Raw genomic sequence first — 12,899 nt, 5'->3', positions numbered from 1 at the left:
TTAAACCATTTCATGACAGTCAGTAATGTTTCTGAAAGTCTCTTCTTATGTGATCAAAAATACAGTAAAAATTCAAATCAGCTGTTTTCTATGTGAATATATAGTAAAGTGAAATTTATTCCAGTGATCAAAGCTGAATTTTCAGCATCATTACTCCAGTCTTCAGTGTCACATGATCCTTCAGAAATCATTCTAATATGATGATTATCATTCAACATTGATAATCATCATATTAGAATGAACAGTGGAAATCATGATATATTCTGGATTCTGTTCAAAAGAACAGCATTTATTTGAAATAGAAATCGTTTGTAACGTTATAAATGTCTTTACTGTCACTTCTTCCATCAGTTGAACTCATCCTCACTGACCTCAAACTTTTGAACGGTAGTGAAAATATTCCATGTAGTCTGTCATCTAATACTAATACAATAATTATGCAACAGTTAAGAAATCCTAATATGTAAATTATGTCTTTCCTGAAAGAAAAGAGAAGGGACAAAAAGTGTTTTTTTTTATTTTGTATAAAAATCTTTACAAAAAAAATACCATCCTACATTTCATTCTTTTTTAGATGATTCTTCAGGCAGAAGGCAGATATCAGGAGTGTAATGCAGAGCTCAGGGAAACACACACACACACACACACACACTACCTGAGGAGCAAGAGTGTGAAACATCAGTTATTGATCAGAGCACTGGGATTCAACACTGAGGCAGGAAGAGCAGCTGAGTCTGATCTCATTCGTCAAGATGAACGAGCAGTGAACGAAAGTCTGCCGTCCGTGTGAGAAGATGCACTGAGAAGACTGAGGGTTGACCGAAGATGGTCAGATGTTAGGAAGTGTACCGCGGTCATTTCCGCATGGTGAGCATGGCATTGACGTCCCACAGGAGGTTCCTCATCTGGTCCATTAGCACCTTCATCTCCTGGTTCTTCTGCCTCACTTTCTGTTTAAAAAAACAAATCAATACTTTTATTCATCAAGGACGCATTAAATTGATCAAAAGTCACAAGTTGAGCAGCAAATCATCATATTAGAATGATTTCTGAAGGATCATGTGACACTGAAGACTGGAGTAATGATGCTGAAAATTCAGCTTTGATCACAGGAATAAATTACACTTTACTATATATTCACACAGATATATACATGTACTGTATATCATATATATTCAGCATGATATGTTCCAGAGCATTAGTATGTTCAGAGACGGTGATGATCGTCCATGAAACAAACCTCTAGAACTTCCTGTCTCTCCTGGATCACCGCTGGGCTGCATGGCTCCACCCGCACCGCTGCCGTCTCCTCCGACACGTACGGAACCAGCTGGACGGATGGAAGCATACGTGTTATTGAAATATCATCTGTGATCATATCCATCTTCACACAGAAATGACAGTCATGAGATTCATTTTGATGAATACATTTAATCATACTGATTATTACAAATATTTAATTAGAAATTACATTAGCAGAATAAGAAGAATATACATGAGTTTCTGAATGAGTTACATCTTTTCTTTCAAAAATGTTTCAAACCTAAAAGGAAACATCACAAAATCTATTTTAGAGCTGCGTTTCAATCCAAAGTTGCGGATTTAACTGCGCAAAATTAGAATATCGCATAAAACATCTGAGAATAAAGCAGCGTTTCCATCCCATGTGTTCAAGAGAACAAAATCATCACTTCCTGGGAAACTAACGCAAAATATCAGTAATAAAAATGGAAGCTGCTCTTTCTCCTCCATCATAAATGAGTTGGTCTCAGAGCGTCAGACGAAACACAATAAACACTGTCATGTGATCTTGCGTTCGGATGCTGGTGTTTGGGAACACAATCGTGTGAGACGCTTCTGGAGGAATTAAACCAAATCATTCTGATGACAGACTTTGACTCAGACGTTTCAGAACCACCAAACCAACATTTGAGATGCTGCGATGCGATTGGTCCACTGGTTAGTCCAGTTATCCAATCACAGCCTTTAATTAAAATAAAATGTATTAAATGAATTCTAATCAGAACAAGTACAACACAAGTTTAAAGGGTGTTCACGCAAAAATGAAATTTCTGTCATTAATTACTCACCCTCATGTCGTTCCACACCCGTAAGACCTTCGTTCATCTTCAGAACACAAATTAAGATATTTTTGATGAAATCCGAGAGGTTTATGACTCGTCCATAGACAGCAATATAATCAACACTTTCAAGGTCCAGAAAGGAACTAAAGACATCGTTAAAACAGTCATGTGACTGCAGTGGTTCAACCTTAATATTATGAAGAGACGAGAATACTTTGTGCGCAAAAACAAAACAAAAATAATGACTTTATTCAACAATCTCTAGTGATGGATAATTTCAAAACACTGCTTCATGAAGCTTCGAAGCTTTACGACTCTTTTGTTTCGAATCAGTGGTTTGGATCGTGTATCAAACTGCCAAAGTCACCTGATTTCAGTAAATGAGGCTTTGTTGTGTCATAAGAGTTTCAAAATTTCAGTGGTTCACCACTGGGGGGCGCTCCGAACCACTGATTCGAAACAAAAGAGTTGTAAAGCTTTGAAGCTTCATGAAGCAGTGTTCCGAAACTGTCCATCACTAGAGATTGTTGAATAAAGTCATTATTTTTGTTTTGTTTTTGCACACAAAAAGTATTCTCGTCTCTTCATAATATTAAGGTTGAACCACTGCAGTCACATGACTGTTTTAACGATGTCTTTAGTTCCTTTCTGGACCTTGAAAGTGTTGATTATATTGCTGTCTATGGACGAGTCATAAACCTCTCGGATTTCATCAAAAATATCTTAATTTGTGTTCTATAGATGAACGAAGGTCTTACGGGTGTGGAACGACATGAGGGTGAGTAATTAATGACACAAATTTCATTTTTGGGTGAACTAACCCTTTAAACTAAGAACAAGTGTAGCAGAACTGTCTGTGTTGTGCATCAATCATCATCATCAGCCTGACCTCAGCCGGAGACTCCTGGAGGTCAGGGGTCATCTCCATACAGCGCTCATACAGCAGACGCAGCTTACGGAAGAGCAGGGTCAGCTGACGCAGGTGTTCCTGCAGCTTCCCGAAGCGGTCCTGATACGCCGCCTGACTCTGCGTCACGCCGTTGGGGAGCTGGAGAAACACAACAAGAGAACACTCTGTGTTCATCAAACTCTTGCATATTTTATGCATGTCAACATATAAAATAGTATTAAAGATTTATATAAAAAATATATATAAAAGTATTATATAGATTTTATTCCAAATGTTTTGCATCTTTTATTTTTAATGTTTGATAACAATTTTCATACATCTTTAACTGTCAATATAAAGTGAGTAATGTTCTCTTCATGATGCTGATACTGTCACGTGACGAACATCAAACCTGAGGTGATCGATCAATAGAAGGACAGATATTCTGAAGAGCTGAAAGATATCGATAACGAGAGCAGTGTTTTTAAACTGATGCGGGGAGTCTGAAGGAATTATATATTGTTTCAAACGCAGACGTGTGTGTATTATTTAGTCATATTGTTATTCTACTGCAGTGGAGTTTGTGGTTTTAGATGCTGCTCTGATTTTGGGGAATATTGATATCATTTCTATGACAAGAAAAACTTGCTTTGGTAAATCATTATTATGACAAAAAGTCAAAAATTCTGACAAATCAAAATTACGACATAAGTCGAAATTCTGACATACTAACTCTTAATTACAAAATTAAAAAAAATAAAAAATTATGACTTTCTATCAATTACTTTTTAAGTCATGATTTCAATGTAGTCATAATTTTGACTTTTTGTCATAATCTCTAATTTTTAATGTCATGATTATGTAATTATATAATAATAATTTCGATTTAATGTCTTTATTTTAATGTCATAATTATTACTTTCAAAGTCATAATTTCGACTTTCTATGTCAATTATGAAAGCATGATATTTTTTATGTGCCATTAATAGTCTTGATTTGATCAAAATCAAATATGGTACTTGGATCATCATCATTTCATAATGAAGCAACTATGAGTAAGTGTCCGGTGTGTTCTGAAGCACAGGTGTCTGTCACTCACCTGAGTGGCGCGCGTGATCTGGAAGATCTCCATGGTGCGCGTGACGATGTCCTGCACGGTCTCCTGCCCGATGCGGCACAGGTAGACGGGCGAGATTTCCCGCAGAGCGCCCTGTGGAGGCATCCCGGGCTGCTGCTGCTGCTGAGGGGCCATGACAGGCAGACCCGGGCCCAGGCCCTTCTGAGGGAGCGGAGCAGACATCTACAAAGAGCACTACTGAGTGCACTAGCCGCGCTTATCTCCTTATTTATGAATGGACGGAGCACAGAATTAATTCAGCGCTTTTCGAACTTTGTGTAGAAACTCACTGAGCTTATTGATGTTTCACCTGATCTTTAAGCTGTTTAATTGTTGAGGATAACAATAATAACTGCTAAAAATGAATGCGGGACTTCTCCTCTAGATCGCACTCAGTTTCAAACAGAGCAGCGTTAGCCATCGCTTACCGCGTCATTTCCTGTTTCCTGTGTCACAGAGAAAATCAAGAAAAGCAAAACATCAATTAAATCTTTTTATTTTATTTTTTTTTATTTTATTTTATTTTTATTAAGTCATTAATTAATTAATTTCATGTTTTATATTATTTGTTCTATTAATATTATTATTTATAGTATATTAATATTAATGTTAATATTTGTATTATAATATACTATAACATAATATTAATATTTGTTCTATAATTATGCGTGTGCCTAATGTGCCTTGCTTTAATATTTATTACTTTGTATATGACGTGCCATTATACAAGTAGGCTATATTACTAAATGTGGTCAGTAAAATAAAAGTTTCGCATTTCATTCCAATGATACTGAGATTTTTCATTTCTAATGTTGGTACATAATTCTCAATATTGTTTGCAAAATCCCGTGCACACTTTTCCGTTAACCAATACTATTATTTTGAAATCGAGCACTCTCGTTAAGTCTCGCGAGGTTTTCGGTCTCCACGTAGCGTCAACGCGTGTGTACGATAATCCTGCCTGGTTCCAGGTTTGTTAACGGCATATGTTATGAATGTATGGCTTTTTGATTTGATTTACTCTATTATGTATAATTTAATTCATATATGTTGAGATAGTTTTGAAATATGTTTAGCTTTGTGTTTGCTTGCTACTCAGTCAACTCTTAACGTATTAATTCTTTATAATACAATAATAAAAACATTAAGCAACCGTCATTGACCTTTACAGCTCGCAGATTTAACCTGACGTGAACTCTTTAACCTGTTACCCTGCTGATTTAGCTATAAATCTAAATTATTATATGAGATGAAAGTCAAAATTCAGACATACTAAGTCATTATGAGATAAAAGTCGAAATTAAGAGATAAAGTCGAAATTAAAATATACTAAGTCGAAATTCTGACATACTGACATATTTACGAGATTAAAATATCGAAATTATGACTTTCTTTTTCTTTTTGACATATTTTAGTCATAATTTCGACTTTTTAATGTCATGATTATGACTTTTTCAGTCGTAATTTCAATTTAGTATGTCATATTTTTTAACTTTCAGTCATAATTTCGACCTTTTGATGTCTTTTAATGGCTGTGATTTAGCCTGACCTGAACTCTTGACCTGTGAACCTGCTAAATATGACCTAGGCATTTTCAGTCCTGAATCTGGCGTACTGAAGCATCATGGGACTGAAGTAGTCACTAACAGGATATCTTCTGATGGTTGTTTACAGGTTGGTCCAGAAGATGGCAGAGAACGGGTGTCATCTCGACCCACAGGAACTCTCATCCCCGCAGTGTCCGTCCGACACGGATCCGAATGCAGCCGAAGGGTCCGGCTGTGGCCTGTCTCCGTCTCAGAGAGAGGTTCTGGAGCGCTGTCTCCACGCTCTCACTCACGCCAAGAACGACAGCCACGTTTTAGCAGCGCTGCTCCTGGTAAACATCAGCTTATCCTCTTCATCTTCATTAGTGATTGACGACATGGTTTTTTATCTTAGAGAGCAGGGTGGCCAATGGCTGATATATGTGACATCCCACACACGATTTAATTAAAAGTCACCATGAAATCAAAATGGATTTTATTTATTTCAGTGTTTATTCTAAATGATTTATCGGTGCACATCATTATAGTTTTAAATTCATGTTCCTGGTAATCTTGAATCAGAATATCTTCTCCTCCCTCTTGCAGCATCTCTTCTCTTCTCTGATGATGAGGGCGGGGCAACCTGTCACTCACATGAGATCCACCAATAGCAAACCACAACCATCCAATCAATTCCCCACAGACAAAATCAAGCCCCGCCCTACATTTGTTCTTGTTTGAGAAGCGTTTCACTCAGATATACGGCACAATAATGCTATAATACATTGTTCATACACTGCTCAATATTCTTCAGTTCTCAATGTTTTAGACAAAACTGTTAAACAAAGACATAAACTAATGAAGACTGAGGCATCTGTGCTCTAGCTCTGCGTTCTCAACATGAAAGTCAAAATAAAAGTCCACTTCTGACACATATTGGCCAAACAGAGAAACTTGGCTGATGGCGATAATTAAAAAATACTAAAAAAAAATAAAAATCAGTCGTGCGCTACAAAACATAAGTTGTATTCCTGTTTCCATCCACCTATTTTTATGCGCATTTTGGGATTTCACATGAAAAACAGATGGAAATGCCAAGATGTGCATAAAGCACTTATCATTCTTATGTGACAAGAAGACGTGCATAAACTACGATGGAAACACATTCACCAAATAAATCCCTCGATGCACAACAAAACCTCATGTGACTTTGCCTCAGCAGAGGCTGTGATTGGATAACTGGACTAACCAGTGGACCAATCGCATCGCAGCATCTCAAATGTTGGTTTGGTGGTTCTGAAACGTCTGAGTCAAAGTCTGTCATCAGAATGATTTGGTTTAATTCCTCCAGAAGCGTCTCACACGATTGTGTTCCCAAACACCAGCATCCGAACGCAAGATCACATGACAGTGTTTATTGTGTTTCGTCTGACGCTCTGAGACAAACTCATTTATGATGGAGGAGAAAAGAGCCTGATTGAACAAACTTACATTTTTATTACTGATATTTTGCACCAATTTCCAAGGAAGTGATGATTTTGTTCTCTTGAACACATGGGATGGAAAGGCTGCTTTATTTGCAAATGTTTTATGGAATATTTCGATTTTGTGCACAAGTTATTAAACACAGCTGTTGTTTTCTCTTGTGTTTAGATCACGAGGTTGTGTCCAGCAGGACAGCTGGATTCCGGGACTCTCCATCGGATTTTTGAAGCGGTAGGCTTGAATCTGCCCGCACGCCTCCTGGTTACAGCGTTCCGGGGTGACGACAGCTCCGGTTTGCCGCCGGAGGACTTGATCTCCCTGGGCGCTGCTCTTCTGGCTGCTCTCAGCACAGACGCAAGCATGGTCGCTCATCCACAGCTCCTCAGCACCGTCCCTCTGATCCTGAGCGTCCTGGAGAACGGCCCAACACGGACACAGAAACACACACAAGCAATGAATGAATCCAAGAGCATCTCTGGATCCCAAACTGGAAGTGCTGCAGATTCTCCGACCGCCCTGGATGAGGCTTTGGCCTGCGACTGCTACCAGGTACTAAACGCTGTCTGTGCTTTACCGCAAGGCCCCGAGCAGCTTCTGACCCGCGGAGCAGTTCTGGCTCTCAGTAGAGCCGTTCTCAAGAATCAAACTCTCAGCCGTGAGAAAGGGCTGCCGCTGGTGGGACACCTGTTGTCTTCGAGCGTAAGAATGCGGGCTTGGGAGAGACACTCGTCTGATCTTCTCTCGCTGTTGGGGACCGTCTCGCAAAACTTCTGCCAAGCTTCAGATCAGGACCGACTAGAGATGTGCTCAAATATACCACTGTTCCTCCCTCCGCCCGGGGTCGAGTCGGAAAGCCAGGTGCTTAAGGAGATTGTGGGTAATCTATGGGCTTCGCTGCGGCCTTTGGTTCAGGGCAAAATCAGCCCAGAGCATTTAGGCCCAGTGTTGGTAGTGTCCGCATGCCTCCTGGATCTGTTTGGATGGGAGTCCACGGGACCTCCTAAATTCTGTTGCTTACTGGTGAACCGGGCGTGTGTGGAGGTGAGGATGGGTCTGGAAGAGCCGCCGGGCACAGAAATCTCTCCGCAGCTGCAGCACACGCTCACCGCCTGCTATCGCATCATGGAGGCAGCTATGGAGCAAGCCTGCAGCCAGGGGGCGCCGTCGAACCCTGCCCCGCCACAGACTGCCATCGCCGGCCTGAGTCTTCAGCAGAGCCGACAGGTGCTGGGAGTCCTGGAGGAGGCCTTCTCCGCTGAAATATACTATCTGAAACAGGTGGGAATGAAAGTGTTAAACATCGTCACTGTTCAGGCGTTTGGGTTTATAATGTTTTTGAAAAAAGTCATGAACCATCAACAAAAGCTGCATTTATTTGACCAAAAATACAGTAAAAACAGTGAAATATTATTCCAATGTAAATCAGCTGTTTTCTATGTGAATATATAGTAAAGTGTAATTTATTCCTGTGATCAAAGCTGAATTTTCAGCATCATTACTCCAGTCTTCAGTGTCACATGATCCTTCAGAAATCATTCTGATATGATGATTTGATGATCAAGAAACATTTATGATTATTATCAATGTTGAAAACAGTTGCGCTGCTTCTTTATATATTTGTTTTCAGGATTCTTTGATGAATACATTTCAAAAGAACAGCATTGATCTGAAGCAGAAATCTTTTGTAACATTATAAATCTTTACTGTCACTTTTGATCAATTTAATGCATCTTTGCTGAATAAAAGTATTAATTCCTTTCCAAAAAACTCAAACCTTTGATTGGTACTGTATATGATATTAGAAATCTATTTAGTTTAATTGAATGTAAACTGAAATTATGATTTCATGTTATAAAATTATAAACTCTTATTAATTTTTCTCCTTTAGGTGGAACAGACGGCCTACGATGACCCGTTTCTGTTCGCCACTTTCCGCTCGCTCTGCGCTTGGCTTGCTGAAGAAACCTCGTGTCTGAAGGATGATGTCATCGACCTCCTGCCTTTCCTCATTGGCTATGCTAAAAGTCACTTTAAGGGAGGGGGAGAAGGCAAGGGGCTTGCTGATTGGATGTCAAAGATGTCCATCAGCAGTAGTTCACCTGACAGGACGTGGAGCAGAGAAGCGGCGCTTAGGTAAGACGTGCCTTTTCCTAAAGAGGAATTATGATGCTTTATTACATCTGTCTTCAGTGAGTAATGTTGCTGTTTGAGCAGGAAAAAGATTTCCCTCCAGCAGCAGTTCTTCTCTGTTTCTGAACTCCCTGAAACGCCTCCATCTTGAGTTTTCTTCACAATATTCCTCATTTAAATAATTCATGCGCAGAATAAAGGGGCGGGGCCTGGTTGAGTTAGTTAGTAGTGTGTTGAAACTGGCGGTTATGGTAAGGGGCGGGACATTTCCCAAACACCAATCACAACACACTGCTCCAGCCGACCAATCAGAGCACATTGTGCTTTTCAGAAGGAGGGGCTTCATAGAGACAGGAACTAAACAGAGCGTTACTGACAGACTGGGAAGAGAGGAGCTGAACAATGGAGAATATGAGGAAAATAATCAACCTGTTCTAGTAGAGCCCAGAAACAACATCAAGACTTTGAAAGACTATGTTCTCTTTCTTAGATTTCTTCTGCCAGCTCTGTGTCACCTCTCCGCTGAAGACGGGCCACGGCGGGTTCTTCTCTCTCTGGATACTCCAGCATTGCTTGTGGATTTTCTGAGCAAAGGTTGGGCGTCTTTGAGAGGTCAGAGCGGGAAGACGGTGACCCGAGACCCCAGTCTAGAAACGGCGTGTTCAGCTTTACTCAACTTTGCCGTCACAGAGCCGGAGCGGGTCAGGTAAACACAGCAGAACTCACAGCAGAGGTTCATTCTGTAACCTCGACTTGATGCACTGTTGCTTTACTCTCTCAGGAATGATCCTTGTTTCGTCGCTCTGGAGGACATGCTGAGCGAGGCACTTCCTGTTCTTCTGCATAAGCCACGCCTCTTGGTCTTCGCAGCAAACTGTTGCACTTTGGGTCTCATGATTGGCAGACTGAAGTCAGCGTCCACAGGTACTGTTGCCTTAGTGTGATATAAACCATTTTATCTGAACAGTTATGAATTTCATAAAGAGGTTTTAAGTGAAAAGGTGAGTAAATGAAAAATAGGTGCTTGTCAGGGTTATCATTAACTAAAAATAAAACCTTAAAATAATAATAATTACTTCAAATAAAAATAAAATATATCTCAAAAAAACTCATTATATTTTAGCCAAAGCAACATTTTTTTTTATTTTTGTTCAGTTTAAGTATTAAAATAAGTCAAACTAAAACTTTATAAAAACTCTATAAACATATATTTTTTTAAAAATAGTAATAATAAAAATTACAAAACTGCACAACAATATTACTAAAATGAAAACACAAAATATAAAAATATCTCATTCAGAATATTAACAAACATTTTAGAGGCAGAGCAAGTTATTGCATTATGATGAAATGTTATGAATATGATTTTTTTTTTTAAATTGTCTTAGGAATAATGTCCACTGATGAAACATTTACAATAAGAGCAAAAAATGTGCAATTAAATAAAGGAATTTTGTTTTGACTCTATTCCTAAAATGTTTTAAGGAATGCATTAAAATATTAATTTGTAAAATATTACACATATATACTTGTACAAAATGCAGATATAAATAAATTATTAAATAATAATCATACTTAAAAATGAATAAATTATTAATACAAATTTTGTAATTTTTTTTTTATAACTGATAACCGATAAATGTTCATTTTTAAAAATTCTGTACAATTTTATCTAAATAAAAAAATATATTTATTTCGAATATATTCTTATTTTAAATGCTACAAAACAACATTTTTAACAGTGTTGTTAAATTATTAGTGTTTATGAAAGTAACACTCAGTGAGCGTTAGACTACTGGAAATGTGAAAATATGGAATTGGACAAGCAAAAACATCTCAAATCTGTGTAATGTTTTTGCTTGTTGTTGCTGGTTAATAATGCGTTTCTTGAATCCCTGCAGAACTTGGCCAGCACCGTTTCTACTCCTCGGCTCTGTCTTTTCTCCTGAGTGCTGTGCAGTCCGGACAGGCTTCGGAAGCGGCCCGGATCAGTGTCCTGTGGGAGGAGCACTGGGAGGAGGCCGGAGAGCTCTGGAGGCTCGGTCTGCAGGCTCTGGCCGGCTGTGTTCGAGTCCAGCCCTGGATAACCGGCCTGATCAGGGAGGACGGATGGCTGCAGAACATCTTCGCTCTGCTGGGATCCAGTGGACGTCTGCCGGACCGACCCTCACAGGAGGCTCTAGAGGAGGTCCTGTGCGCCGTCGCCAAGCAGTGTCCGGTGTGTCGCGCGGACATTAGAGAACTGGTCAAGAGCTCAAGCTGTGGATCTCTTCAGGAAATGCCGCAGCTGAGCAGAATACTGCTGGAGTAAATGTGCTAGAATAAATACATTAAATAAGACTATATAAGCACTTACTGTAATGCCATATTTGTCTGTTTGTCATATTAAATACAGAAGGATTTGTAATACATTCACTCTGCAGCCAAAGCATATCCAGAATGTTGAATAAAAATATTTTTGCTTTTGAAGCTATTTTATGTGTTATGTTGATCCAGTAGGTCAGCTTGTAGAGTACGGCGCTTGGTCAAGAGTTTGATTCCCATGAAATTAAATCCTGATAAAAATGTGCCTGGAATTCACTGCAGGTCACTTTGACATTCATCAGCTGACCGTTTATTCAGTGCTGTGTGTCGGTGTGTCCAGTAGGTGGCGTCATTACTGCAGTCTACTCAAACAGACCAGGAATGATTTAGTAACAAAATTTCACAGCATGGATTTATTATTTATAATGAACATTTTAGGGTAAAATCACCATTACGTTTATATATATATATATATATATATATATATTTTTTTTTTTTTTTTTTTTTTTGCAGTTTTTTGGTCCTGTGGTGTGAAAGAATCCTGTAAAATAAAACGAATCATAGTTTCCACAAGAGTATTATGCAACAACATTGATAATAATCATAAATGTTTCTTGAGCAGCAAATCATCATATTAGAATGATTTCTGAAGGATCATGTGACACTGAAGACTGGAGTAATGATGCTGAAAATTCAGCTTTGATCACAGGAATAAATTACACTTTACTATATATTCACATAGAAAACAGCTGATTTACATTGGAATAATATTTCACTATTTTTGATCAAATAAATGCAGCTTTGGTGAGCAGAAGAGGTCTGAAATCATTACACCAGAACAATGTTTCTAGTGTCACTGTTTGAAAAATCAATCACACGTCAATATCATGCCATTTCAGCAAATTTGTGGTCACGTGATACTGTTTTGGCTCTTCATAACCACGTAATGCTTAATGAATTAAAAGTAATAGACAAAAAATAAATCAGGAAGATCAACAGAGATCTGAATTATAGCTCTTCTTGTGTCTGTGTCTCAAACACTGTGAACTGCCTAGAAAGCATTTTTAGGAAAAATGATTATTTGTATTTTATTAACTTGTTTGTACAATCGTAAATGTAGTTATGGAACATTTAAGAGAGAATGTGAAACATAGTTCATGAAACGTAACACAGACATACAAAGAAATATTGTAATTAAATAACTTAATTGTCCAGAAAACATTTCAATCTTTCAGCTAAAATCCTTCATTATACAGTGACTTGAATGTAGTTTTATTGTGTTCATTTGTTCATTCAACAGCTAAAGAGCAAAAGATGATGATGCTACATTTAAAGGGTAAAATTAACAACAAAAAACAATCTAA

The 12,899-nt window shown here is 38.4% G+C and overlaps 2 protein-coding genes across 3 annotated transcripts; one reads left to right on the top strand and one right to left on the bottom strand.

The window, feature by feature from the left end:
* Positions 1 to 501: 501 nt before the first annotated feature.
* On the bottom strand, positions 502 to 4,533 carry zgc:114119 (Mediator of RNA polymerase II transcription subunit 30-like). Its single transcript, XM_051872522.1, has 4 exons — positions 4,073 to 4,533; positions 2,974 to 3,132; positions 1,241 to 1,330; positions 502 to 950 (listed from the first exon to the last, which is right to left on the bottom strand). The coding sequence occupies exons 1-4, from the start codon at positions 4,271 to 4,273 to the stop codon at positions 855 to 857; spliced, it is 546 nt and encodes a 181-aa protein (XP_051728482.1). The 5' UTR covers positions 4,274 to 4,533; the 3' UTR covers positions 502 to 854.
* A 427-nt stretch (positions 4,534 to 4,960) lies between these two features.
* Positions 4,961 to 11,704, top strand: ncdn (neurochondrin). 2 transcript variants are annotated; one of them, XM_051872516.1, is made up of 7 exons: positions 4,961 to 5,061; positions 5,765 to 5,969; positions 7,270 to 8,379; positions 8,990 to 9,234; positions 9,722 to 9,937; positions 10,013 to 10,155; positions 11,133 to 11,704. In XM_051872516.1, exons 2-7 carry the CDS (start codon positions 5,778 to 5,780, stop codon positions 11,540 to 11,542), a joined length of 2,316 nt encoding a protein of 771 aa, XP_051728476.1. In that variant the 5' UTR covers positions 4,961 to 5,061; positions 5,765 to 5,777; the 3' UTR covers positions 11,543 to 11,704. The 2 variants fall into 2 exon arrangements, with proteins under 2 accessions (XP_051728476.1, XP_051728475.1); XM_051872515.1 differs by having other exon boundaries at positions 5,000 to 5,087.
* Positions 11,705 to 12,899: the final 1,195 nt, after the last annotated feature.

The sequence above is a fragment of the Ctenopharyngodon idella genome, chromosome 19, assembly GCF_019924925.1.
Source record: "Ctenopharyngodon idella isolate HZGC_01 chromosome 19, HZGC01, whole genome shotgun sequence".
Taxonomy (NCBI): Eukaryota; Metazoa; Chordata; class Actinopteri; order Cypriniformes; family Xenocyprididae; genus Ctenopharyngodon; species Ctenopharyngodon idella.
Note: the sequence above shows the minus strand (reverse complement) of the source record. Positions and strands in the feature narration are given on the sequence as shown.